This window comes from Quercus robur, chromosome 12 (assembly GCF_932294415.1).
Source record: "Quercus robur chromosome 12, dhQueRobu3.1, whole genome shotgun sequence".
Lineage (NCBI taxonomy): Eukaryota > Viridiplantae > Streptophyta > Magnoliopsida > Fagales > Fagaceae > Quercus > Quercus robur.
The window spans coordinates 35,552,271-35,576,943 of record NC_065545.1 but is presented as its reverse complement, the minus strand read 5'-3'; the positions used below and the strand labels follow the sequence as shown (position 1 = coordinate 35,576,943).

At 33.3% G+C, this 24,673-nt stretch overlaps 1 protein-coding gene across 3 annotated transcripts; it reads right to left on the bottom strand.

Annotated features, from left to right (window-relative positions):
- Positions 1 to 1,231: 1,231 nt before the first annotated feature.
- On the bottom strand, positions 1,232 to 9,579 carry LOC126707900 (GATA transcription factor 26). 3 transcript variants are annotated; one of them, XM_050407633.1, is made up of 9 exons: positions 9,036 to 9,579; positions 8,846 to 8,886; positions 6,170 to 6,541; positions 4,918 to 5,350; positions 4,479 to 4,551; positions 4,060 to 4,163; positions 3,063 to 3,249; positions 2,847 to 2,961; positions 1,232 to 1,811 (listed from the first exon to the last, which is right to left on the bottom strand). In XM_050407633.1, the coding sequence occupies exons 3-9, from the start codon at positions 6,318 to 6,320 to the stop codon at positions 1,501 to 1,503; spliced, it is 1,374 nt and encodes a 457-aa protein (XP_050263590.1). In that variant the 5' UTR covers positions 6,321 to 6,541; positions 8,846 to 8,886; positions 9,036 to 9,579; the 3' UTR covers positions 1,232 to 1,500. The 3 variants fall into 3 exon arrangements, with proteins under 3 accessions (XP_050263590.1, XP_050263588.1, XP_050263589.1); XM_050407631.1 differs by lacking the exon at positions 8,846 to 8,886; XM_050407632.1 differs by lacking the exon at positions 8,846 to 8,886 and having other exon boundaries at positions 2,847 to 2,955.
- Between the last annotated feature and the right edge of the window lie 15,094 nt (positions 9,580 to 24,673).

The window sequence follows — 24,673 nt, the reverse complement described above, 5'->3', positions numbered from 1 at the left end:
ACATTGCTATGAAGTATGAACTTCCAAATTTACTTATTTCATTCCCCCTTCATAAAAGTAAACCCGTTGAAAAAACAAAAAATCTTACATAATTGAAATCACTCTTAGAATCAATAAATATTAGTTGGACTGCATATTACTATGGTTTGAAGTTTTCCAACAAAAGAAGAGGCCCCTCAGTTCATTGAACTTAATCCAAAGATCAGGGAAACTCTCTTACCATGTTCGGTCACTTAATCCGATATTCAAAGATCTCAGCGTCTTAGTTTATTGTACTAACTTTTCTCATGTTCATCGGTAAGGGAATGCATTAGCTTTTCTCATGTTCGTCAGTAAGGGAACGCAGTAGCCAATTCCTTAGCTAGACAAGCAATTTTATCATGGATGGAAGATAGTACCATTAGACCGCAAATTTAGCCTTTATTAATAAATGCAATCTGAAACTTCTCTCTGAAAAAAATTTGAAAAATAAATAAATAAATAACTACCCCCAAAATCTAGAAAAATTTAAAGGCCCTATGAAAGCAATTCTCCAAAAAGTTTGCTTGAGGCCCAATGAATTGCTTGTTTGGGTGGAAAACCAATATGTTTATAGAGTATCATCAAAGAATTACAATTGACATGAAACCAATCATAGGGGAGTGAACCAAAAGAGGAGATGCAAAAACCTAGAATACCCGAATTGTTCCAAAAGAATCTTGATGCCACAAAGCATATGCACAATAAATCCTGTACTCGAGCCAAGTCTAGGGCAGAAGGGAGATATATTTAAGCCTCTAGAAGCTAAAGATTTTCCTAACCAAAGTGTTGTTGTGTGGTACCTAGTTACTTTCAATGAAAATAATTTATTACAGATACAGATAGCAACAAATTTGAAAACAATAACATCAACACTAAATACATTAAAACTTATAGATTAAATTTAAAACTAAGGTCAAACTCTGAAGCTTATCATATAAGCACCACTTTCTTTTTTCTGTATTTTTTATCCTTTGGTGGATAGCAGACAGATTGTTATGAATCTTATGATGCAATCAGCCAATTGAACAATGCAGGTCTCCACCACAAGCCATAAAGGCAGGCTAAACGTCCACTTCCTTCACATGCATCCCACAAAGTTTTCACACCCTTTTTTTTTAAATACATATATTTTCTTTTCATTTTTTTCTTGGCTAAAATATTGAGTACAAATAAAGCAACCCTACAATAGGTATCTTTAAGTTCCTATGCAAGACAAAAACTAAAAATTGCATACAAAACTCTGGAATTACCAGTTCCGTATTATGAGCTATATATTACAATCTGCTGTAACCTATACAAAAAGCCCACAAAATTCAACCCTTACTATTCCAAGTTCAAAAAGGATAAAAGAAATAAGGAGCAACCAGCAAACCTCATTCACAGACTTCCCGTTTACCATTCAAAATATGTGAATCCAAGTCACAGGTTTCAAAGGCATACCTACAATATAGCCCTAGTGATTGGAAACCGTTTACATTGTCAGCGACGGACAAGATGTGGGTATATTGAACTACTACTAGTGCTTGCCTGTTGGCCATCAAAACTTAAAGATGGGTGAAGGAGCTCTGCCTGTGGGAAAGAGCCATTGGATGGCACATCCAGCAGCAGATCCTGATCAGAATTTTCTTCTACAAAATTGAAAGAATCCAACATGAGGGAGCTACCTTCAGTTGGCAAAGCAAATAGGCTTCTTGGACTAAAGCAAGAACTATCATTGTCTATGAGTTCCTTGTTCTCATAGCTAGCCTTCACAATCATCCTTTTTGGGCACTTCATTGCAGTCTTCACTTCTGCAAGATGCAGGATACTCTTTAAGAACCATTCCAGTGTATATTAATGTTATTGCATATATTACCATTTTATGAAGTTTTAAAGTGATAATGCTGCTCACTTTACAATCTACAAAACAAAATTGTCCATGGCATATCTAGTCATAATCTCATACTTTAAAACCACTGCAATTGAATGTTTGGAGAGAGAGAGAGAGAGAGAGGTAAATTTCCAGTAATTATCCATTCTCTGGTGAAAATAACTTCAAATTTGCTTTGTCTTATGAGTATGCCTTCTTGGGGTTCCAAGTCCAAGAGCACTTTAAAGGCCCCATAATTAATTAATTAATTAATTACTATTATTATTTTAAATATGAGAGAATATTGCCTTAGCTTATGTGCATAAAATGCCTAATAGGAACAACCCTCGGTGTCCCATGTCCAGTCCAAAGGTGATTATGAGGATTGTGTACTTCCAGGTAGTGCCAACTGCCAAATTAACATAGAACCACAAGAATGGAATACAACTTATTGGTGGACAGGACAAGAGGAATTGAGAAGTGCAAGGAGAAAAGGGGGCTTAGACTTCTTGTTATTGTATTTGACTTGTGTCTGTGTGATTCGTAAATTTTATCTTACTAATATAATTTATAATTACAATAAAAGTAACTTAAACAAGATAGAACAGAAACAATGGAAGAACGCAAGTTTTGAAAAGATGTTTGTATGCACTTTCTAACTGGATGGAAAAACTTGCAGATGATGTTAAGAAGACTATCTTTTCACCACATCAGTTGTACAAGTAACACCTAGTTGTCATTAGGCAAAGACATTGGCTCAACTTTTGAAGCTCTTTTTAGGCTTCTCAAGTAATTTTCCTCCTCATAGGAAAAACCAAGCATAAGAAAATCCAAGTTGAGTTAAACCCTTTGAGTTATCAAAAAAAAAAAAGTTGAGTTAAACCCTTTGAAGTGTTTCCATGCCCACCAGATATATTCAGACAAAAAAACAAGGCCATTTAACAAATTACTGCCAAAAATAAAATCTTCACCAAACCTGGAAGATTTTGGCTTTGGCTGTCATGAAATCTCTTGACATTTATGAAATTACTTGAGGCAGTTGCATTGGGTCCTAAAACGGATCCTCCGGAACTATTTTTATATTTCTGCAGCTATAGAAAGATGTTAATTAGTTGCCATACAATGGCGGAAGAATCAATTAATTTTAAAATTTTCATCTAATGACATTCAGATTTTAAAAGCCAGCTCAAACCTTAAGTAGATGATAGCTTTCAACCCATTTGCACTTCGACGAATTGCATATTGCAAGCCTTTTCAAATTCTTGCAGTCTTCAGATTTTGCTCCTGAGAAGGAGTTGTCAAATACCCCTTCCACAAGCAATTGCTGAAAGTAAATTAAGTTCTCCTTGAATTGAGGGCTATCAAAAGTGCTTTTGAGGCTGCATGCAACAATTAAAACAACCATGAGGGCAGGATCTTTATTTTGGATAAGTAATGTAAAATTTATTCAAATCTATACACGACGTATACAGCTAGGGATCATACCAATCAAGTACATAAGTTACAAACATCCATCAAATCATAGATTGAAAAAATGGAATGGCTTCCAACAATGGACATCCAATTAGTCAGCGTTCTAAAGAAGAAAAGTTTAAGATCGGCTACTGTCCTTTCTGAATCCTCAAAGCACCAGTTGTTTCTCTCCCGCCAAATGCACCACATCAAGCAGTTAGGGACAGCCATCCAAATAACACCATTGTGATGACGGCCAAACTTTTCTTGCCAACATGCTAAAAGCTCCACCACAGTCTTTGGCATTACCCAGTAAATACCAAACAAGGTGAACACCATAGACCATAGCTCACCTTATTTAATCTTTCTCTTTGGATACTAAGTGACACTCTCAAAAAGAATTGAAGCATCAGGATTCAAGAGTGTGTGTGTCAGTGTGTGCATCTATCTGCGTTGCTATAACTTAAACTCATGCAGCAATATTGCTCCACTCCAAAAGACTGGATTGTCCACTCAATTGCAAATGTATGTATGAAATGGTTTTAAACATACCTAACATGGATTTAACGTATTCATGCTTGCAAAGGACATATTGATGAAACACAGCACATGCAATGTGTTTCATCTTGCAAAATTAATAAATAAATGCTCATTGTTGCACATGACATTTTATGGAAAAAGTATCTTGTGGTCAACAGTGATAAATGTCAAGATTATATGACAAAAAGGATGCCAACCTATCAGGAACTTTAAGAGTGTCAACTGGAGATAAATACTTCAGCAATTGCTGTTGCTCTTCATTTGTCAAGTTTCTCATTAACTCCTCAAAGTTTAGAACATCCTACACAAAACATGAACTACAATTATGATAAGCACTCAACACATCAATTAATTTGGATCCAGGATCACTCGGCAACAGGATACAGGAATAAGACAAGAATTAAAGAGATCATAACCATTACAAAAATTCAGAAGTTTGTGAACACCACATATAGTGCTATGCATAAAGTTATGTACGGTTTAGGTTGCTTCCTAAAGAAATGGATAACTTGATCACAGGCCTTATTTGCATTTGCTATTAGTTAAATGACATCAAATTTGAAAAAAATCAGCTTCAGTGGCACAACCAAAGAAGAAGCATAGGAACAAAACTTACATTCAAATCTATATTACACAGTGGTGAATTACGGCTGGCCAGGATTTGTAGGTTTTCATTCTGAGACTTGTCCCTGTAATTGCAAACAGAAGAAATATTAATTATGGTGAGAGATGATTTCAATATGTTTCCCTGCCCAAGGAGTAACAGTTTCTCCACATATGGTCCATGACTCACAGTCACACTTATGATCAGTGTTCTAGGGAAAATACACAGCAAAGGCATTTCTATTATTTCTTTTGAAACAAGTTGCAGGCTCTGTATTGATGTTGGGACACGAATCTATAGTTATGCTTACCAATTACAATTCTATTGTACTAAAAATTTTTGGAGGTCAACAAGTATAAAACTTCCTTTCTAAGTTGAATGACAACACCTGCATATGTATCTTCATACATAATTATGCATAAGTTCTGAAACTAGTGCAGGAAGAAGTTACCTTTTAAGATGCTCTGGTTGCATCCCTTGTCCAGCATGATTCTTAATTTTTTCAACCCCAGGACTTGGGAAATTGACACCTTTGCTGCCATTATGTACAGAAGTGATTGAATAGTGGGAATAAGCCTCATTAGATGGAAATTGTTTGTTCTCAACCGAAAGTGAGCTAGCTTCAGATTCCTCTTCTCGAGCTATTGAGCTGGGATGCCTAATGAGAACACTTCCATGTCCTATCTCAACAGAGACCATTGGTGTTTCACTCTCAAAAAGCAGATCATCTTCAGAAGATGCAGAGAAATATGAAGACTGTTGTTCATGTAAAATTGTAAAAAGATCTTTTGTAAGCTTCTCAACTGGAGATTGCTTTGGACGACTCACACAGGTCCTCTTTCTAGAAGGCACCATTGAGTCCCACACCATTGACTGAGCTGGACCTGGAAGGACACCAATTGGATGACACATATTGTCAGATTTACTAAGCTATTATAAAAGAACAAAACTTAATCATGCAGGTACAGTAAAATAATCAAATGATGATGAAAAAAAAAAAAAAAAAACAGATTAAAAATGAGTCCATAACCAAAACTCATTCGGATAAAGATCTACTTCCCAAGGAAAAACCTGCAGAAAAAATTTATAACAATGAATACCTTACATGAATACAGGAAAAATGCACTTAGAACTGTCAGCCACAACTAGAACTTTGATCAAGGAAAATCAATGGTGTTGAATTACTTTTGGGCTCCATTAGATTAAAGGGGGAATACAATCATGGAGATGGAGTTAATTATACTAATCAAATAAGGCATTTATCATAATAATTTTTCTTAGTACCATAAAACCATGAATTTCTCGCCAATAATAGATGAACATGATGTGAATAGCAGCCAACTTCCAGAGTTTCGCATTCTGAAAAATGAAAGGAGGGTGCTTCTTTTATTTTGACTTGTATCTAACAAGACATCAATCTTATTTTGCCGCAAAGGCGCAAACTACATATCATAGTGTCTTCTTCTCTGTTTTTTCTCTTTTATTATGGAACCTTTTTCCTGAATCCACTCTTCCCTAATACCAAACATAAAACTTATAATAGCAACAGGCAATTAGACATTTGGAAACGAATTAACAACTCTTCCATTGACTTTAAAATAAGGTAAACTCCATCACTCTTTGTTCTAATGAAACAAAATAGAATCTCTTTTTTGCAATAAAGGAACAGGCCCCAAGACTACTAGTTGTGGCGAGTGTCCAACCTGTCAAATCACTTGCATCTGCACTGCCAAATTGTGCACAGCTCTCCGAGTTAGAAATGGCCGAGCCAGAACTTGATCTATTACTTGTATCTTCATCTATCACCTTACGAAAACCCTGGTTGTAATCGGGGGCACCCCCTCCAACCATCATATTATCACTATTTTGCTTTCTTTTGAGCAGTTTCACTTCTTTGTTCTTATTTACTGATATACTTTTCACCCTGGAATACCTGTGATCCTCATAATCATCAGGTTCCGCCCGTGCATGTAGAGGGGTATAATTTGCAAGTGTTCCCTTTGTCCTCCACCGAGACCCACATGCATTGCACAAGACTGGCTTATCAGGAGGACCATTGCGCCAAAGAGGAGTGCCTGTTAAAATGCTTGTTTGTCAGCAATCAGTACAATAAAATGACTTTAAGCACAAGAGAGATATAATACAGATTAGCAGATGAACTTTAAGCAATTACTCATCTAAAACTTCAAATTAATCCAATTTCATTTGTCATGTTAACATGAAAAGAACCCCACAAACTGATGTCATCTCATCAATGTATCAAGAAGTGATAAGCCTAGAAGATGAAAAATGTGCATACAAGCCATTACAAAACTATATGGACAGAGCTTAGCTTATCTGCAAGACAAAGATTAAACAATTTTATGACAGTTTGTATTCACCCACAGAGTTTAATGCTGAATGACAGATTGGAATGAGACAATGGTTCCAGCATTTTAACCAACTGTACAAGCAAAGAGCAGGATGCTCAGAAGCAATGCCTGTTAAATAGCATTATGGTTAACTATGACTCTTATCACACAATAGAACAATATAAGAGCAGCTGGTTCCATGGAACTAATAATAGCTGGACTGTGGAAAAGAGGATTGGAAAAGCCCAAACCTCTCAAATTAGAAAATGGCTCAGCTCTAGTTGGTCAGCCGAACATATAATAATGTTTGAGCATAAGCTCAGACCAGGAATGAAAGTAGCATTGACCTTTAATCAAAGAGTTGTCAAGCACAACTTATTCTTAACAAATTTTAAAAAGGAAAAAGTGCATGGCAATTATGAAGAGATAGAAACAAAAAATCACTTTTACAATTAGATGAATGGGACAAATGGATGTTAGCAGTTTCACATGGACATTACCTGCACCTAATGATTTGTCAGGTTTGCAAGTACCTTTTTCTAGCATGTGGCGGATTTAGATTGTTAGTTCATTGCTTCATTTCCTTTCAAAAAACAATAGTTTCCCATCCATACTTAAAAATGTAAACCCAGGTTGCCACTTCTCCCAATGTAACCTAGGATGATAGGTACTACTATAATTCTCTTTATGCGGGAAGAAACATGGGATGGAATCCATGGGATAAGTCTATATGGACTTCTCTTAATGCAGGAAGAAATACGGGATGGAATCCGTGGCATAAGTCTAGATGGACTAGACAAGAAGATAGGACTTTCTTTTTGATATAACAGGTGAACTCTAACCCATTAACAAATGACTGAGACAAGGGGCACTAACTGAGTAACAAACAAATCAAAACGAATTGGATTGCTCTTGAGGTTTTGCTCATAACAGCACCATTTGTCAGAAGTAGTTCCCAAAACCAATTTTTGATACATTGTAAGTGGGGAAGGGGGTTGGAACACTTAATTGCTCAGTTTGAAACACCAGGAAATGCCATTTGACTTAAAGGTCATTGGCAATTCCCAAAACCAATTAAGCATTGTTAAATCTTCGAGTCACTTTAACATTAAGCTCAAACGGATGAAGCGCAGACTAGAAGGTAACAATGATTGGTAATGTGAATAAGCTTTTACCCTCTTTGTTCTACGTCTATTCAACAGACTCATAAGCAAAAGGAATACTTGTAGTACTAACTCAAATGATTAAAATTGAACTTGTTGAGCTGACTTGAGCTATTGAAGTTGTGGAAAATAGGTAAGAACATCTTCAATGTTGAGTGAGCACCCAAAATAATGTACTTGACACTAAGTTTTGTGATAACAAACCAAACTCTTTTGCAATTATAAAGGAACAGTTTAAGCTTCAGAACAATTTCCATCCTAATGAAAATGAAAATGTGAGTTGGAACAAAAGCTCCACATTGAAAAGAAGTAGGTTTTTATAGGAGTAGTTCTTATTAAAACCATGAGCCTTTAGAGTAACCATGACCAGTGAAGTTTGAGAGAATGGTAGCACAAACACACTCCAATGACAAACAGCAAGAAATGGTTTAGAAGGAACACCAGGAAGAAACCTATCATTAACATAGTACAAGGCAAAAAGGAAATGACACACGGGTATCATAAAAAGGGAACATTTTTGTGAGTTGAATCCTTAAGTTAGCAAAAACACCAACAGAAACTACAGTTTGACTTGGTATTTTAGTTCACAAACACCTAGAGAGCAATGGGAAAGCACTACAAGTAACGTGTAGACTCTGTAACTACCCAGTATTCAACAGACTCAAAAATCAATTTTGAACAGGTGATTTAGTTTAAACTTGAAAGACAGTCAAAGGAGAGAAACCCCAACAAAGTGATAAAAAGTACAGAGTTAAGGAAACAATCAAAAATGAAAAAATAAATTCATGAACAAACTCAAACTGAAAACAAGAATACTTGTGGTTCTGGAATATGCAAACAGAACAATACAAAGAGCAGTACATACTGTAAATTCATTTCCTTTGTCCAGGTAATATCTTCCCTTTCCTACACAGTTATTCATTTCCATGAAAGAATTATTTATATAAAACCATTTGCATAAGATTTAGTTGAAAATTAAAGCAATGAAGAACCAATTTTTATTTTATGTTCAAATTATATATAATAAAAAAAAAATTGGAGAAACAAGAACTCACTTGTAACTCCACAGTGACAGCAAGGCCCTTGCTTGCCCATGTCTCTCTCTTTTCCTCAAGTGAAGAAAAAGATATTCAAAGAAAATTCACCCAGAAATAGATAATAAAAAAGTAGCAAATAAAAAAGCACCAATTTATAGACAAAAGTTTAATTTTTTTTTTTATAAAAAAAAAAATTGTGTGAAAATATATAATTGTTCTTTTCAAGCCTTGTATGGCATAATAATAATACTGGGTACAAAGGCTTTTCTGCAACAACCCAGAAAGAGAGTTTGCATAAGACAGCAAAAGCCAAGAGACCCAGAAGAGTTTTAATGTCTTTACAGTCTCAGAAAAATCACAAAGAACAGCTAAAAATGAACAAGAAATATAGGGATTAAGATGGGTATTTCATCTAGGAATCTGTACAATCCAATGGAAAAGAAAAGACCATTGGAGGAATCTCATAAATGGTTGTGAAAAAAGGAAGGTGAAATGGGAGAGAGAAGAAAGAGAAAGAGAAGGAGAGAGGGTCTCTGTGTGTGTTGTATGTGACCTCTTGTTGTATTGTATATGAAGTAAATGTTCAGCTTTCTTTTACTTTAATTTGATGTTTTTTTTTTTTTTTGAAAAATTTCAATTCTTTTTTATTAGAATGCAAAATTTCAAGAAATTTTTTTTTTTCTTTTTAACCCACAAAAGGGGGTGAGGGGTAGAATTAGAACTTGGAAAAATATTATTGCCTATATCCTGTTGACTATAGACTTTTCTAGCTCAGTGTTTGTAAATTTTCAAAACCCTATAAAACTTTTTTAGTCAGAAAAAAAAAATAAATAAGACCACAGAATTAAAGTGGAAATTGAGTTATTTTTATTGGTTTAAAATTTTCTCCTAAAAAACTAATATATGGTATTATAGAAGTGCTGAAATTTTGATAAAGATATTAAAAAAAATGAAAAGCTATAGCTACAGAACAAGAAAGAAAAGCAGAAAGAAACAAAGAGAGTTTGTTTGGCTTCTTATATTTTCTTTCTTAGACTTCTTCCTCTTTATTTCCTTTTTACCTAAAATATTATTTATTTAGATATATATATTCTTAGGTGTGTGATGACATGATGTTGATCAATATTTAGTGGGTCTTTCTGAAAAGAATAAAGCCTAAAGTCACCGCCCTTGTGACCATTGGATGTTACAAATCCCTTGGCCATCGTTCATTTGCCTAGCAATTGCAATTAGAGCATTGAGAGATACCCCACCAGATTAACATTGTTTCTCTTCTTCTTTCAATTTAGGTTTATGGGTATTTCTTTCTTTTCTTTTCTTTTTTTGAAAATTGTTTCAATTTAGGTTTTAAGGGTGATTTGAGCAACTTATTTTAGGCCTTTTGAGTATAAATATAAAAATTCAACGCAAAAATATACTTCACAAATATAAAAATAGTGTAAACACTAAACCTATCTAAAAGTTATGCTGTTGTAATCAAGATTTATTACATCAATAATAATGAAAAAAAAAAAAAATATATATATATATATATTGTGAATACCCATATAAAAAAAAAAAATAAAGAGGACAATAATGTGACAATAGTACATAGTGGGCATCCCATGAATTTGACTCATTTGGTGCCATGTAGTTTTTTTTTTCTTTTTTTATTTATAAGTCTGCCTACCATGTGTTTTAGAAGTGGGCTTCTCCGACCTCTGAAATTTTGCACCAAAAAGGTATGACTAGGGACATTCTAGCCATTAGATAGATGCTTCTTTTCATCAAAAATAATTTTTGATTACGCATCTAAAACCCAACTGATACACAGCTCATGAAAAAAAATTTCCCCAAAATCAACGGCTGATAATTGATAATCACATCAATCTTTTTTGAGTACCAAAAAATAGGTCAATATCCTAAACGTCATGCCAAGTAACATGACTTGTTATTATATTGATTAAATTTGTTGCCTGTTTTGTTATATAGTGTTGTTCATACCTTTTACTTACTACAATCTTTGCATCAAGACCATTCATTCAATCAAATTATTTGTTTTAGATGAGCCCAATTTATTATATTTTATTTGATAAAATAATTACCATATTCCAATTTGGCCTTGATGAGCTTCTCTTAAATGGTCATTGCATCCTACAATTGTCTTTAACATAGTATATATATCTCTGTTTTGGGTTGAATCAACATAGAAGTATATAAAAATTGGCTTGTGATAACATAAAAAATTAGAAGAAGATTTGGCTATGATAACCCTTCAAGAAACGCAATGTTGGTTATGATCAAGGGTGGAAATTAGTTCAACATGCCAGATTGATGGTCAACACGCAATTGCTGAAAAATTTGCCATCCATTACCTCATATATATAAAAGAAGAAAAACAAAAATTAAAACACTAAATTAAGGTTGAAAAAAAATAAAATATATAGTTAGACTCCTTAGTGGGTCCTTGGCAGAGCTCATAACTTCTGGTCCTTGATCGAGTTCCTCCCTTTCCTCCCTTTCATTGTTTTCCTTTTGAGTGTAAATATTTCATGTAATAAGTACTTGTAGGATACTTTGTATTTTTCTTAAATATATATGGAAGTAATGTTGCAATCTTTTGGCCAAATTATTTTATTATGCATCTATAAACACCTCATGAACTGATAATATGGGAAATTAAATCTAATTATATTTGGATTTACATTACATTTTAAGTCAATTATCTCACCACTTAGGTATTTTTGTGAAGGCCTTAAAGAATTCTAATAAAAAAGAGTAAGTCTAATTATAACTTTTTCATGAAATATTTACAAGTGGTATAGAGTAAAAGAAACATCTATATATTCATGTGAAAATAAATTTGCACTAATTACAATTTGTTTTTTTAATATGAAAAAAAAAAAGTTAGATTCTTAATGTATGGCACCTAAACGCCCAAGTTCATATTGGGCTTTGGACCATGAATCAATGATATGGGCCAAGGATCTAATATTCACATCGACAAAGGCCCCGGCCCAGACTCACGAATAGCCACCAACGTGGACTGAGTATTGTCAGGACACTTAGAAAGCGAATCGCATACGCCTTTCTTACAGGATGCTCGGAAAACCATTCCCGGTAACTATGCACATGCTTGGTCACATTGCCTAGACACATCACCGTTTACGTGCCCGGCAGAACCTTAGGAAACTCCGCTGCCGAAGACATTAACTAAAGTGGGAACCATTTCCAAGGCCACTCATACCTAAAAACCCACTTAAGCCCATTGACATTGGACCCTTCTTTGCACTAAGGGAGAAGATAATGATGATCACCCCATTAACAAAGGCTATAAATAGGAGAAATGAATGGATAGTTGGGGGATGCAATTCTGAGGGAAAGAAGAGAGTAAGAAAGAAAGAGAGAGAGATAGGAGTTAACGTTAAGAAAAAGGGAGAAAAGTGTTTGCATTGGGTCCCTTGGCTTAGGACAATCCAAGGTAAGATACTTAGACCCATCAAATAAATAGATTGTGAGCCCAAATAGTGGTTTGGTCCATCAAGCCCGTCCTTAAAGCTTACACTTAACATTGTAATTACATGGAAAATGATGAATTAGTTGAAGTGGATTTCAGATTTTTTGAGTTTTAACAAAAATGTCAAATCCTTTAGATCCCTAATATCATTATAGGGTCCATCAAGTAGGATTTATTGTGGCTGACACGTGGCCAGCTAAGGAATTAAGGTGCATGGTTGTAGTCATGTGCATAGTCACAGGAAGTTCTGTCATTAATTTAATATGAAAGTTGAAAGTTGAAACAGAAGCCGTCTTTAATAGGGCAGAAGATCGACCTAATCTCCGGTAAAACCAATGGTCATGTTCAATTTTTTTATGGAATTGGATATCCATAAACTATGCTAAAATAATAAAGTGCTCAAAATACCCATCCCTGAAATTTATTGGAATTTATGGCAATCTATCAGTTTAATTAGTAGTAAAAATCTTTTTCATAGCAGAGAAAATCTAGAGTTTGGATTCTGTGTATGTTAGGAAAGAGTGTTTAAAAGAAGGTAAAAAAAATGGTTATTGGCTTATCTCACATTATATAATCTAAAGGTCCAATGGACCTCTCATAGACCCATAAAAAAAAAGCTTAAATTTTGGAATAATCCCCTCACCAGTAACTCCACATTACTAGTGTTATTTATGGTGTTGTCATTAAGACTAGATTTTTTTTTTTTTGAAAGGGTCATTAAGACTAGATTGTGTGTTAATTATGCATCAAATTAATTTTTAAGACTATACCCTAATGAGATTTTTGGTTGCCCAAATTGACCATGGCTTTGTTTTGGTCCATATGTCATCAAGCAAGTAGATCAGCCAAGAATCTTGTTGTTTAATTGACACTTCTTTGTGCATAAAATGCTTAGGGGTCTTGTGATGAAAGGGTTCAAACTGTGGAATTAGTAATATGTTTCTAATTAAAAAAAAAAAAAAAACTAGTAAAGGATCGTAAGCTAGCCATTTGATGGAATCATGTGTCAAATTTATTGGTTTAGATTGTTGGTTAAATTATACCTAAATCATGTTTAACTGATCTTATAATAAAAATTGTAGAAGAAGATAATAATTGTTGCACATCTAAGGTAATGGAACTTAGATAGTAAAGAGCATTAGCATTGGAGAATGCTAATGCCATATGTAAGAGAAATTTAACATTTTAAGCTTCAAAACACTCTACATCAGAGAAAGCCAAACCCAAGTATTGCAAATTTTTTTGCAATACTGCTACAGTGCAATTCTATCTTTAGAATTGCACTGTAGCACAATTCTAAACTGAATATTAATTTTTTATTCCATGGTTCTCTCTCCTTCAGTCCTCTCTCCCTCTCACTCCCACTCTGTCTCTCCGTCTCCCACTCCATGCAAAGTCCCTCTTTCTCTCATCTCACATCTCTCTTTCTCGTTCAAGGCTTGCACTGGAGCTGGGTTGGGTTCGTGGTTTGATCTGGGCATGGTGGTGGGTTGGGATCGGTTGATGGTGGGTTTGGATTGGCGTGGATCGGCGGGCTGGGTGTGCTGGAGATGGCTCCGACGGGTTTGACAAAGGTTTGAATCGGAGAGGGTGGGTTGCTGGAGATGGCTCCGATGGCTCCGATGGGTTTGACAGAGGTTTGAATCGGAGAGGGTGGGTTGCTGTGTTTGACCGTGGGTTGCTGTGTCGTGCTTGGTCGGCGAGGTCTGGGTCTTGCTTGGTCGGCGAGGTCTTTGTCGTGCTTGGTCGGCGAGGTTTGGTTCTGCGTATTGGTCGGCGAGGCCTGGGTTCTGCGTTTTGGTCGGCGTGGGTCACGGAGTGGGTTTTTTTTGGTGGGCAGTAGATAGATGAATGAGTAGAAAAAAAGAAAAAATATATTTTATTGTGTAGATATATTATTTTAATGGGTAGAATAGAAAAATAAAAGTTTGGGATGCTGAAGGTATTGTAAAATGGGATGGTATAATGATAAAGTGGCTTTTTAGAATGGTAAAATAGAATAGAATTGGAATTTCCTGATGCTAATGCTCTAACACCAAATCAGCCAAGGTAGAAAACCGGTAGGTGGGATCTCTCGTTTTATACTAAATTGTAGAGGGTATAGAAAGTCCTCTATTAGGTGGTTAGATGTATCTCGTAAGTTGTTTTTGGCTTTATTATAGTTAATATTTTTATTTCTCAGGTAAAACATTAGATTTATATATAATATAATGATATATAGGCTTGTGAATCAATGAGTCATGGGTATTGTCTCCATTCTCTCGTATTATCTTGTTAAGTAAACTCTGATTTTCATATTAATAATAAATTAGAGAGAGAGAAAAAAATTCTATAATATGATAAGGAATGTTTAGACGAGTCTAGTGCGCACATGAGTGATGGGATTAGACTCCTAATACAACAAAATGTTAGCTATATTTTTACAGAAAAATTAGAAGGCTGTACAAAGTAATTTCTTAATTTGGCATTATATGTCTCTCTCTTTTTTAATTTTTTTTTTTTTTTTTTTTTTTGTTTACTTTCTTTTTCATTAGAAGATATTTTTCATTTTTTCTTTCAGCATAACACCCTCAGAATTTGAGGGGTTTTTTTTTTTTTTGTGCATAAACGAATTTGCATTACTAAATAGAAATAAGTCTGTTACACTCCTTACCTTCTACATCCAAAGACAATAGAATCTCCATCACAGATGTTAAGTTATCAAAAACAGTAAAAGTACATGATCATAAAGAAAAATCGAACCTAACAAGAGCATTAGCACAGTTATTATCTTCCTGTAGGTGTGCACAATCCTCCTGTTTTGGAAGGAATTTGAGGTTTATTTGGTAATATAGCAAGCAGAAAGTTGAGTAGTTGGTGTGTGAGAGAGTAATTTAGGGGAAAGTAGAGAATAAATTTGAGAGCAATAAAGAAAATGCAAGCTAAAAGTCCAGAAATGATAGCATGCTCTTGTTGTGTTATCCTTTTACCTCCTTTTTCAAAAAAATTATTAAAAAAATAATAATAATCAAATGTCAACTATGACTCTACAATGAGGGTAGGCCTTACCATACTCTTAAAACTCATCCCTTCCATTACACATGATTGAAATCTTGAACTTACCAATTCTATGAAGCAACAGAAGTATCACTTCAGTAGAAAGTCCAAATGTCTTGTTTTCCCTTCATGTCAACAAAGAGCAATTATGGTCATATAGTAAAATTGGATAGTGCTTTGAGAATTTGGCAGATAATTAAAAAATATCAATAAAATTTTATTAAAGAAAAGAAAGGTAAGAAAAAAAAAAACTTATATTGGATATATATATATATATATATATATATACTGGCTGAGTGCATTCATTAAAATTGTTAGATCAGTTGGAGGGAAGATGTTGGGATATTCTACAATTATAAAAATGGTAGGGAAATGATTTTTTTTTAAATGATAATAATTCAATAGTTATAATACGGGAGGTGTGATTTTAGTAGTGGCTCTAGAAATTTTTTTTCCAGTGTGATCATTAAGAAACTTAAATTATACAAAATCTAATAAATATATAACTAAATATATTGGCAAAAAAAACACACACACACGCACACTCACACACATACAAATATATAAAGTTTTACAATTTTATATTTTAAAATCGTTGCATGATAAACTCATTATCAATGTTACAAGCTATATTTCTTTTAAATTTTAGTTCAATAACATTTTTTTTTTTGGGCTTTTTTTAAGGATCGAATATATTGTTAAGAAGACTAAAGTTTAATTTTGTTGGGCTTAAAAAAATTTTAGGGAAAAAATTTTAGGGTGGTTATAATTTTTTTTCTAAGGGTAGACAAATCATAAAATTTTAAAATTTTATATATAAAGATTTTTTTTTTCAAGTTAGTTTCATCCTACGATCATCCTGTCTTCAACATGGAGTTACCTCTCAGAGATTTGAACAATAAATATTTCCGATAGAGACACTAAGATGTGTCAATCATTTATGACTTAAGAAATAAGGAAATGCATCATATCCATATGGATTTAATATAGAATCTCTAAAATGGTATGTGCAATTTTAACATAGAATTTTACCCTCTCTCCATACCAAAACTCTCTACTCTCTGTTACCTTCTATATAAATATGTTTTGCCCTCTAATTGTGTAACACAACTTATTTCTATTCACCAAAAAAAACATATTATCTCTGTCTTCTTTAATTCTAATGTCGTGCTTGCAACATTATACTAAAAATTCAATTTGTTTAATAGAATTCTAATGACTTGAATTTTATAGAGATAGATATTTGAAACTTATCTGCCGCTAATTTGTCAATTTGTAGGCCAATTCAACAAAGAATCAAAGATAATGATATCAATGGTCTCTTTCAACTCTGATCAAATATCGAAAGCCAAAAAAGGTGAGAGACATGATCGAATTAAAAAGAAAAATATAAATGAGAATCAAAGTATATATCATGTAGATTAGTTCAAGCAATAGTGAATTTGAATCCAACTTTTCCATTAAAAAAAAAAAAAATCTAAATCCTAACTCCTCTTTGTTTTTTTGGGTTATTGAAAGCACTATAAAACTGTTTCAATCATCAAGTGGGCTCGTGAGTCACAGACTTAAGACTAGCTTTTTAGGTCCAAAATCCAAATAGGTTCATGAATGAGAACATGGGTGCTTGACCATAATCCACTTTTAGCCATCAAAATAGTGACGTGTGTGGGGGTGGTGATTGGCTAAACGGTGTGTCAGTCAGATATATTAGAGCCACTAGAAGCCACCCGCCTGGAGCTGACTTAAAAGCCCAATGACAACACATGGTTGCATCATGGTTCATGCTAATCCCCACACCTACCCATAATTAAAGCATTTCCAACCGGAGAGTTTAACACAAAATACTTTCTATTTTAGTAAATCCACAAAATAGGTTACTGTTCATTCTCCAATGAACTCTCTATATTCATAAATTTTTTTGGCTCATGAACAGTAGCTCATCAAGTCTGATGGGCTACTGTTCATTCTTCAAATGTTTTTTTTTTCTATTATAATAATAAGGTATTGAATAAAAAAAATGTTGGAAGATATGTAGTTGTTAAAAAAAGAATAAATAATGAATGAAGCAATAATATTTAAATGAGATAGAGAATCTATTGGAAAATGTATTTGAAAAAGTTGGTAGCTAAAAGGTAAAAATCACTGTTCATTCTCCAAACAGTACAAAATTTTGCCTAATCTGCTGGAGATACTCTTAGGGTTGGCAATTCATGTTTGCATGTCGGGTTCGTATCGTGTCAACTCATGAATATCTGACTATATAGATCAACACTAACCCGACATGTTTATTAAACGAGTCAAAATTCTTCAACCCTAACACGATCTATTTATTAAACAAATTAATCATGTCGACCTGTTTATTAAATATTTTCAAAATGAAAAGAAAAAAAATTTATGAAAAAACAAACAAAAAATATTTTTAATATAAAATTCAAAACTAACGAGTAATTGCATCACAAATAGTCATTCAAAATTAAAGTATATCTCAATATCACAAATAATCAATCACTATATGTCAAAGAAAATAAACCACAAAAACTAATAAGTTTATATATCTAGGGTTTGAAAGGTATATTGGTAAAATGACATTTAATTAGATGGGTCAAATGGGTTCTATATGTTGAACATTAACTCAACCCATTTATTAAACAGGTCAATCGTGTCAACCAAAATATGACACGAACCTATTAAGACTTAACCCATAACTTGCTAATTTCGTATCGTGTCGTGTCAGATTCGCGGACAGTATCCAATTTTGCCACCCCTACCCACAACATTACAATACATGGCTGCACATAGCTACAAACAGTTAAGAAATGAAAAAAATGGATGAGAAAAATGTTAATTGTGTGTCTACCTAAAGAAATTTCAGTTAATTGATTCTCAAAAAAAAATTATTATTATTGTTGTTGTTGTTTTTTTTTTTTTTTTTCCCTTTTTTGATGTGGTTAAGTTGTTGAGAGATTGATCTTGTTATACCCAAGTTCGTACTTAAGAGTCAAGTCTTGAACTCAAAACCAACTTGAAGAAGTCTATAGACTACTATAGCACTTTTAGGCCTGCCAAAAAAAAAAAAAAAAAACCCAAAATCCATAAAGGAAAGTAAAAACAAAGAAAAAACTTTAACTTATATAAAACGATATGGTAAGTGACAAAACAATATAGTAAGGAATGATACAGTAAAATAAAAATTATTGTTGGGTATTTTTTTTCTTAGGACGTGGTTAGGTGTTAATTGATGAAAGATTGGTATCAATGTTTTAAATTCCATTCTGTTCCGGCCGTTTCAGCCGGAATATTCCGTTTCGGTGCTTAATTTGGTGCACTTACCTTCTTGTTCTCTTTCGGTCTAAATTTCAGTTTGTTCCAAACTATTCTGGTCTTATGGATGAATTCTGGTTGTTTTGATATATAAATTATGGCCTATTTCGGGGTATTTCGGACTATGTTGGATTTTTTTAAACATTGAAATCCAAGATCTTCATTTGACTAATTTTATTCGCATATCATATTTTAAATTTTGTGTTGGTTAATTGGATATAATGAAATATGAAGTTATAAATATATATAAATTCTATATATACGTGTGTGTATATATCTGGTGCGTAATCCCAAAACGGTGCATTGAAACACGCCGGCATCGAAATATTCCATTCCAATTGTTAATTGAGAACGGTCTCCGGAATAGAATTTAAAACTTTGATTGGTCTTGTTATACCCAAGTTTGTATTTAAGAATCAAGCCTGGAACTCAACACCAACTTATAGAAATCCATCAACTACCGTAACACTTTTAGGCCTACAAAAGAAACAATGTCCAAAATCTATAAGGGAGAGTAAAATCAAAGAAGAAAATTCAACTTATATTTAACGATATGGTAAGCAACAAAATAATATAGTAAGGATTAGTACAGTAAAATAAAAATGGAATAATGTATGTCCAATTGAATAAAAATGAAACAAATAGTTATGGCATTTAGTACAGTTCCATGACTCAACAATGACAAAATCTATGAATCCAAGAGTAGTCAAACGATAAACCAATACAAATCCTTCTATGATAATTTCATATTCAAGGGGAAAAAAATATCTCAGTTATATGCTTGCCACTTCTCCTTTTAGTTTCATTACGGGATCGAAATTTCCTTTATGCGTATTATTATTATTATTATTATTATTATTATTATTTTGAGAATGTTTATGCATATTATTATTATCACTTTTTTTTTGGGTAAAAATTTATTATCGCTTCTATTAATAAGGGCCTTTTGAGGTTCTCTTATATCTAGTTAAATTACATTCTAGACCAATGATTGTTATAATCCCGTGGGGGAACAATGATTGTTACATTCTCTTGTATTTACATTTTTTTGAAGGCTATGTAAGTTCACCCCTAATTCTAGATAAGCACAACTTGCAAGGCAAACACATCCATAAATGAAATTTGAACATATTTATTGATGATGCAAAAAATTTCAATAAGCTACTGGTTTGAACACAAAGAAAAGTGTCTGAAGACCTACATGAAGGATTTAGGAAAATTAATACGAATTTCACATACCTGTGAGAAACAAAATAGAGAAAAAAACACATGCCAAAGAAAAATAATAACACGCACAAGACAACATTTACGTGGTTTGGCAATTTGCCTACATCCACGGAATTGCAGGGATTTCACTATTATCAGTGAAAAATACAAAGTGCGGCAGCACAATTTTTCTCTCTTTCAAAAACTACATCAAGAAACTCTAATCACCAAAACAATGGTTTCTATATCCTGTGCACGGTTTCTATACCACGCAACATTATTTTGGGTTGGGTCGTCATCCAGATCAAACACAACTAGGTTCCATAAAGCCTAACAAAGGAAATCCTATTGAAGGACACCAATGTGGTATTGACCTAATTGTCTCCAATGCTTAATTCAAAGATATCTCAAAACTTAGTTGCAAGTGCCCGAATATGAAATCAATTCAAATTTTTCTTCTTCCTTCACAAATGGGATCATGTTGTCATTACATAGGCTACCTGGGTGACCATTGCCTTCAAAAATGCTTATTCCATAATTGGAATGAAATTATTAGACTAATTATAACAAATACAAGTCATCAAGTTCATGATCGTTAGGAATGATCATGAATTAATTGTATCCCAATTGTTACATTTTCCTTATCTGGACCAACCAACTGCATGGTCATTCATCTAAGTGGACAAGCCAAGTGTGGATGATTATAACAAGAATGGTGATTAATTGTCCATTCAGTGAGCAATTCATCCAATCACGGAGCGTTGGAAGACTTGCAAGAAGAAAATACTATAGAAAGATACTAGTGTGGTACTAGCTTAAGTGTCTCTGATGTTTAAGTCAAAGATCTCTCAGAACTTATATGAAAATGCTTGCATATGAAATTAGTCTGAGCTTTTCTTGTACCTTTGTAAATGGGGTCATGTTGTCCTTATATAGGTTACCCGGGTGATTGTTGCCTTCATAAATACATGTTCCACAGTTAGAATGTAGTTATTACTAAGGGTGTGCATGAATCGGATTGAAAAGTTTTTTCAACCCAACCCATCATAGGGGTCCAACCCAACCCAACCCACGTGGATTAGGTTGGGTCGGGTTTGACCCATGGGTTGGATAGTTTTTATTATTATTATTATTATTGTAAGGACCGGATTTAGGTTCCCTAGCCCAAAGGTTGGTGGACTTAGGCCCAAAAAGCCCAAAACAATGAATTTGTAGAGAAGTGGGTTGAAAAACTGAGCTCTAATGAATTAGACTAACTAGAAAATAGGTTTAAAGGAGAAGAAGATGTGAATGAGCAGGTTTATAATGAAGAAAATCGTCATCGGCAAAGTCTGAGGAGATCTGTTCTTATGTATTTCTTTCAAGTTTGATTTACAAAGTCAATTCCAGATACTACAGTAATTTTCCTCTCCTTTCTGATGCCCCAGTCTCATTGCCTCCTTCTTCTTTTATACTGTCTTCCCTTTCCATCTCCACCTTTCACGTGCATGCCAGACGATCGGTGTTGATACTTGTCCCATCAACACTCCCCATAAATCTATATGTAATAGCTGTAAGGCTGAAATTCACTGTTCAGGCATTACCTCCACATTAATGTGGCTAGAGAGTTAGCTGCAATGCATTTAATGCGGAGGCAGCAACTTTCTCCTAGGATATTTTTAAGACTTCTCCTAGTTTGATCTCACTACAATTCATATTTGCACCAATGGAACTTCTTGGAACATTACCCGGGACGACTAATAACCCCTTTGGTCCTCGGCATTGGTTAGCCGAGGATGAGCTTATCCTCAGCCCACCCTTTAAATTGTTATGACCTAGACTGATCTCTCTATTTACTATTGCAATCTCTTTTGATAAAGATATCTCATCCTCGGACAAATTCTCATCCTCAGATTGGGCCACAGGCTCAATATATAAATAGATAAAGAAGTTCTGGGCCCAATATCCCTACAATTATTATTAAATAGAGCATTAGAACAACACCACTACAAATAAGAGCAAATTTATAACCAAATAATCATGAGCATAATGCTAAACAAGCACAAACTATTGAGAAGAAATTAGGATTTGGGTTTTATTTAGGAAGATGGTCAAAAAAGTAAGTAATAACGTTATATGATATGTTTTTTTATAGGTAAGTCAGGTCAGGTTAGGCAGATTTGTAAATCTCATGACCCGCCCCCAACCCGACCCACTGTATATATATATATATATATATATATTCATGACTCAACCCAACCCACTAACCTTTAAAAATCGACCCAACCCAATAGGTTGGGTTGCGTCAGATCAGTTCTAACAGGTTGACGGGTTCGCTGCACACTCCTAGTTATTACACTAGTTGTAACGGAAGTAGGGTTGTTGGATTTATAAAGCATGGATGTACTTCTTTTAAATAAGAACAAAAGACCTCACGACCTATAAAACTTGTATAATAACTAAAATTGAAAAAGATTACTAAAAAGTTGATAAGAAATATTCAACAACAATAATTACAACAACAACAACAATAATAAAGAGTTGATAAGGAAAAAAAAAACTGTGATTAAAATAATGTTAATAGTAAAATAATTATTAAAAGCAATACGCGTGACAATTAGGTAGGATATCAGTTTGAAGTAACCACGACTTTTAGAGCCCAACTTTTATTATATTGAATATGATTTAAAGCATGTAATAAATATCATATGTAAATTTTAAAAAATATAAACTTTAAGCATTAATTATAGATTACAAAATAAATGAAGAATTTTTTTTTTTTTTGGAGAAAGGAAGAAAAATATTTTAAATATAGAATTATATGTACAAGAAAAACTTATTTTATATTAATGATAAATGCACATCACGTAAGTCCAACTTTTTATCAAAACCCAATTATATCATAACATAATTTAAAACAAATAATAAAGATCGTTTAAATATCTTGAAACTTTTTTATTATTAGGAAGATACTTGTCAACTTTACATATGTTGCATAAATCTAAATATGTACTTGTGATCACAATACCATAGATATCCTTTTTAGTTTCTTCTACTACTACAATTTTTCTTTTTCTTTTTTAAGAATACTAAGTATTTTAACACATACACATGGGGAGAGGAAAGAAACTCTTAAAGAAATTGACAATGGTATATCAACTACGAAATACTTAAATCTATATATTTTCATTCCTGTATAATATCTATAAAACGGTCAATAAAATCCTTTCAAAGACTTGGATGAATAAGGTTATCTTATAAAAATTAATACTAGTTTTAGAACCAACCTAGGAACCAAACTTAATTTAGAAGTAAAGTTCAATTGTATTTGAAGATCTAAAATAAATTTCATTATTTGGCTTCATATCTTGCCTTCTCATCAAGTAGCACCAAATTTACGCTGATAATTAAGTTCATTGTTTGATGTGATATTACGAAAATCCCATCAAATCTTCCTTGACTTGCAAATGAGATTACTCTTTATTTCATAGAAACCCTAGATAGTTTGCGAAGGATGAGACTTGTAACTTGTTGGAGCTTGTCTATTCATTCATATATTGCTCTTTCCCATCACAAACTCTGAAATGACTGAAATTTAGAAAATTCTTTCAATCAATGTCGTGTATTATTATAGAATTGTTAGAACACTTGTATTAGGTGTCAAATTTACACATTTGAGTCTCAAAATCACTCATATCAGTCAAGTTAAAAATGTGTAAATTTGTAAAATTGTTACAGTATCATAAAAATATACACGGTTGTTATAGCTTTATATATCATTATTTTAATTTTTGTTCTCTCCTCTTGTCTCATCAAATTCCTCTCTCTCTCTGAGAAGATAATAATAAACAAAGAATGAAGAATGATTATTTAAATAAAGTAGAATGTAGAATATATAGTTTAATGTGTGTGTTTTTGAAAAATGGTTGTGTAAAATAGAAAAAGTAAGTTATTATATTAAAACAAACATAAATTTTTGTACAAACTAATACGAATGCTCTTATGGCATAACTAACCTGTTATAAGATTTGAAAAAAAAAAAATACTCATTACTTAAAAATTGATAAAAATAATTCAATAAAAAAAAAAGTTGATGAGAACGAAAAGAGTTGTGTTAAAAACTGTAAATCAAAAGTTAATATTAAAAGATATTAAGTTAATAGTAAAAGTTGCTGCGAATGTGATGCTTAGATAGAATATTTAGTACTTCCTTAAAAAAAAAAAAAAGATAGAATATTTACTTAGCACAATCACTATTTTTTTTTTTTTTTGCTCATCACAATCACTACTTTTAAAACTCAACTTATATTATTGTAGAGAGGGAAAATTCCCGACCTATCACAAGCTGACACGTCACATTACCAAGTCCACAAAATACAGCCAATTACAAAGCATCATGTATTGCTGCTAGGTTTTGCTATCACTATTTAAAAGCTAACGGAAATTTGCCAAGTGTCATGCAAAAACCAATCACGCATTAGCGTACATGTAAGCAATGACACAAGTAGCCTCGCACGTGTAAGCAATGACACAAGCAGTCCAGCACGTCTAAGCGATGACATAAGCAGACCAATCAGGCTGTGACATGTGTCACCAATCGGACTCCACCACGTGTTGC

Excerpts from the sequence above, each read along its gene's own strand:
- LOC126707900 (XM_050407631.1), bottom strand. The coding sequence starts at position 9,075 with ATGGGCAAGCAAGGGCCTTGCTGTCACTGTGGAGTTACAA. Across the intron at positions 4,552-4,917 it reads CAACCAGAGCATCTTAAAAG|GGACAAGTCTCAGAATGAAA; the intron begins GTAACTTCTTCC and ends TTGCAATTACAG. Across the intron at positions 4,164-4,478 it reads TGTGTAATATAGATTTGAAT|GATGTTCTAAACTTTGAGGA; the intron begins GTAAGTTTTGTT and ends TGTTTTGTGTAG.